Source organism: Salvelinus sp. IW2-2015, unplaced genomic scaffold (assembly GCF_002910315.2).
Source record: "Salvelinus sp. IW2-2015 unplaced genomic scaffold, ASM291031v2 Un_scaffold3614, whole genome shotgun sequence".
Taxonomy (NCBI): Eukaryota; Metazoa; Chordata; class Actinopteri; order Salmoniformes; family Salmonidae; genus Salvelinus; species Salvelinus sp. IW2-2015.
Window position 1 is genome coordinate 1 of NW_019944891.1, and position 5,047 is coordinate 5,047.

The 5,047-nt window shown below is 41.5% G+C and overlaps 1 protein-coding gene across 1 annotated transcript in view; it reads left to right on the forward strand.

Annotated features, from left to right (window-relative positions):
• The first annotated feature begins 1,561 nt into the window (after positions 1-1,561).
• LOC112076185 (mucin-1-like) overlaps positions 1,562-5,047 on the forward strand; it is an 8,027-nt gene continuing 4,541 nt past the window's right edge. The window contains exons 1-3 of the mRNA XM_024143051.2: positions 1,562-2,150; positions 2,353-2,417; positions 2,577-2,731. Coding sequence (XP_023998819.1) covers positions 2,010-2,150; positions 2,353-2,417; positions 2,577-2,731 — 361 coding nt within the window. The 5' untranslated portion in view covers positions 1,562-2,009. The remainder of the gene's footprint in view (positions 2,151-2,352; positions 2,418-2,576; positions 2,732-5,047) is intronic.

The following is a 5,047-nucleotide window of genomic DNA, read 5'->3' on the forward strand; positions in this document are numbered from 1 at the left end:
ACAACCACAGCTGCTGTCACAACAACCCCATCTGCTCCAACAACAACCACAGCTGTTCCCACAACAACCACAGCTGCTCCCACAACAACCACAGAATCTCCCACAACCACCACAGTCGCTACTTCAAAAACCACAGCTGCTCCCACAGCAACCACAGCTGTTCAATAACAACCACAGCTGTTCCCACAACAACCACAGCTACTCCCATAGCAACCACAGCTACTCCCACAGCTACTCCCACAGCAACCACAGAATCTCCCACAACAACCACAGATTCTCCCACAACAACCATTGCTGCTCCAACAACAACCACAGCTGCTCCCACAGCAACCACAGCTACTCTAATAACAACCACAGCTGCTCTGACCACAGTTACAACTGGTTCTTCAACCACTACCAAAACACCGACCCCTCCACCACCAGAGGTTAAGTTGGAGTTGAAATTTGAGCAAAACTTCACAGCAGAGTTGAATAATGCATCTTCAGCAGAGTTCAAAGCATTAGTAACCAGTGTGGCTACAGCGGTAAATTCTGTTTTACTTTCCACTCTTTTAATACTGTTCATCTTCATTTGTACAGTTTCTTAAAGGGGCATTTCATCCCCCAAATAGGTTTTCATATTTGTCATTATGTCGGACACATTCCCTCAAATTGTTTATGTCAATGTTTCAGTTCTCAAGACAAATTGCTAAAATTGCTGATATTACTTTTACAGCTGGACACAGTTTATCGAAACAAATATGGATCCAGTTTTAATCGCACAGAGGTTCTAGGTTTCAGGTACATAGTTATTCTTTAGTTTTTATTTAGATTTTTGGCCATTATTGGAATACATTTAAGATAGACATTGTATTCATCAATTAATTTAAAGGGAAATCATTCATTTGTGGTAGTGTTCATATTTGTCATAGCATTTAAATATGAATTGGCTTTACTGATGGTATCATATTTTTTTTTTTTCATTTTGTTGTGTTCCAGTCAAGGTTCGATTGAGGTAAACGCTGACCTGACATTTAACAATGCCAGCTCAGTCCCTGAGTCCAGTGCAGTGGTTGCAACCTTGATAGAGAATGTCTCAAGCAACAGCTCTTATATCTCTCTCCCACTGAACACAACTTCTATTGTGGCAACAAGTACGACACCTTAATATTCCAAATTCTGAACTCTAAATTACGTAGTATTTCCTTACACTCTCTCTACCTCATGTGTTTTAAAGACCAAGTATTCATACAGCTGCACTTCTTTATATGTCTGCATTTTACTTTCCTAAGTTTGAGTATATTAAATTAATTATGGTTATCTGGTCTCTATATTACTTAACTGTTTAACATCATAAGAATATTATAACAACTGAAACAAATTCCTAGAAAAGATTATTGATTGGACATTAAGTAATCTATTCTATCTTGTCATGTCACAACACAATTCTGATAGTTAACAGTGATCAGATGTTGTCGAAGCTGTGTGCAATGCTTAACGTTTATTTTTTCTTTAAGATCAATACATCTTTTTGTTATACACACATAATGATATCTGATGATTTACTGTCTTGCAGGAGTTGTTTCAACCTCAGCTCCAACTACAACTTCTACTCCAGATCCTCCAATATCAACACCATATACGGTCATGAACGCATATTCGGCCCCTTCAAACAGGTCAACTGCAACCATGGTTGTCAATGCAACATCGGATCGTGTGAACATGTCAACAACACACATAGTGCCCAATGGAACATCAGCGCCCATAAATGTGTTAACATCAGCCCAAAATGCTGTCAATGTCACATCGACCTGTAACACAAAGCAATACAACTGCAACCCCATCATTGTCAACTTCCCCAGTAGTCAATGCAACAGCTCATCCAACTACCCCAGTAGTCAGCGCAACTACTGCAGTAGTAAACTACCGCAACTATTGCAGTAGTTAATACATCTTTATCTCCAACTACCCGATTACCAACTACCCCAGTACCAACTACCCCAGTACCAACTATCCAAGTACCAACTACAATGGCATCCCCTGCAACAGAGGCGCCACTGACCAGCCCAAAACTGTCACTCCGGTTCAGCCTGACATCTACCTTCAATAGCTCTCTGAGCAACAGCAGTTCACCAGAGTTCCTGGCATTGGCAAATCATGTGACTACACAGGTAACTTTAATTCAATTTAATACAGTGTCGTTAGTTGTTTGAAAGGCGTTTCACAAAATCATAATCATGATCATGATCATCGTCATGGTCATCTTCGTCAAAATTCATCATATGGCATCTTGATACCAGCCTTACATTATTGAATTGTTATTATAATATCACTTATTATTCTGTAAACATTCTGTAAAATTCTTTTTTTCAGCTGGATAATTTGTTCAAGGCTCAATTTGGAGCCAGATTCAATCGAACTGTTGTCAATAGTTTCCGGTGGGTACATAATTATCATCTGAATGACTTTGAAACAGTGTGGATGATGGAGAAAAATAACATTTCTACGAGTATTGTTATTTAGTATGCCTTGGGAGTGGGTTGTTACTGAAGCAACGCTTGCAAAATATCTTAACCTTTTTCTCATATTATTTTCAGGTCAGGGTCAATTGTGGTGGAGTCTACGTTGATATTCAACAACATCAGCTCAGTGCCTGACAATAGTCTGGTAGCACAAACTTTACAAACTGCCATTACTTCCAACACGTCTGGCCTGACCTTACCTATCAATTCATCCTCCATTGTGGTCACACGTAAGACAACTCACCAACACATCACTTTACTTATTCTCACACACTCAAAACACTAGATGGTGCAGAAAAGAGAGGGCTGCCTCGTTTCTAGTTCTTAGGAAACTTTGCAGTGTTTCGTTTTTTAATGTATTTTTTCTTACATTGTTAGCCTAGAAAATGTTATGTGTTATTTATTACAGCTGTGAAGCACTATTAGATATCAGAGCTATGGTACCTCACCAGCACTACCAGCATTACGACCAGCATTACGAGTATATTATTTGCTAATGTTCAGTCCCTGGATAACAACATTGACGAGATCAGGGCAAGGGTTTCTTTCCAGAGAGACATCAGGGATTGTAACATACTCTGTTTCACGGAAACATGGCTCTCTCGGGATATACTGTCGGAGTTGGTCCAGCCATCTGCATTATCAGTTCATCGCACCAACAGTAATTAACATCTCTCCGGGAAGAAGAAGGACAGGGATGTATGTTTCATGATTAACAACAAATGATGTAATTGTGATAACATACAGGAACTCAAGTCCTTTTGTTCACCCGACCTAGAATACCTCACATTCAAATGTATATCCCCCCTCAAGCCGATACCACGGCGGCCCTCAAGGGACTTCACTGGACTTTATGCAAACTGGAAACAATATATCCTGAAGCTGCATTTATTTTAGCTGGAGATTTGAACAAAGCAAATTTGAGAATAAGGCTGCTTAAATTCTATCAGCATATTAACTGTAGTACTCATGCTGCTAAAACACTAGACCACTGTTACTCCAGCTTCCGGGATACATACAAGGCCCTCCCCCGCCCTCCTTTCGGCAAATCTGACCACAACTCCATTTTGCTGCTCCCTTCCTATAGGCAGAAACTCCAACTGTTAGTACCCGTGCTGAGGACTATTCAATGCTGGTCTGACCAATCGGAATCCACGCTTCAAGACTGTTTTGATCACGCGGACTGGGATATGTTCCGGGTAGCTTCCGAGAATAATATGGACGAATTCACTGAAACGGTAACTGAGTTTATCAGGAAGTGTATAGGAATGTTGTACCCACTGTGACTATTAAAACCTACCCTAACCAGAGACCGTGGATAGATGGCAGCATTCGCTCAAAACAGAAAACACGAACCACCGCATTTAAACAAGGCAAGGTGACTGGGAATATGTAAGAATACAAATAGAGTAGTCATTCCCTCCACAAGGCAATCAAACAGGAAAAACGTCAGTATAGAGACAAAGTGGAATTGCAATTCAACTGCTCAGACACAAGACGTATGTGGCAGGGTCTACAGACAATCATGGACTACAAAAGGAAAACCAGCCATGTCGCGGACACCGACGTCTTGCTCATTGGTTACTAACACAATGCAATGAAGGGTCCCTAGTGGACTAAACCGATATGACGGCTTGGTATACAATGGAAAGGGGTGGGGACAGATACAGAGTAGGAAAGACATAATGGGACCCACTAAACACAGTTGATAACTAGGCTCATTGAAATGATAATACTTTTCACATGAACAGCCGCTCATTTGAAAAGAGTTGCAATATACAGTGGGGAGAACAAGTATTTGATACACTGCCGATTTTGCAGGTTTTCCTACTTACAAAGCATGTAGAGGTCTGTCATTTTTATCATAGGTACACTTCAACTGTGAGAGACGGCAAGAAAGGATGGGAGAGGTCATGTGGTCTGATGATTCAAAACTAGAGCTTTTTTGGTCTAAACTCACGTCGCCGTGTTTGGAGGAAGAAGAAGGATGAGTACAACCCAAGAACACCATCCCAACCGTGAAGCATGGAGGTGGAAACATCATTCTTTGGGGAATGCTTTTCTGCAAAGGGGACAGGGACGACTGCACCGTATTGAGGGGAGGATGGATGGGGCCATGTATTGCGAGATCTTAGCCAACAACCTCCTTCCCTCAGTAGGAGCATTGATGATAGGTCCGTGGCTGGGTCTCTCAGCATGACAACGACCCGAAACACAACAGCCAGGGCAACTAAGGAGTGGCTCCGTAAGAAGTATCTCAAGGTCCTGGAGTGGCCTAGCCAGTCTCCAGACCTGAACCCAATAGAAATCTTTGGAGGGAGCTGAAAGTCCGTATTGCCAGAGACGCCCGAAACCTGAAGGATCTGGAGAAGGTCTGTATTGGAGGAGTGGGCCAAAATCCTGCTGCAGTGTGTGCAAACCTGGTCAAGAACTACAGGAAACGTATGATCTCTGTAATTGCAAACAAAGGATTCTGTACCAAATATTAAGTTCTGCTTTTCTGATGTATCAAATACTTATGTCATGCAATAAAATGGGCTATAATC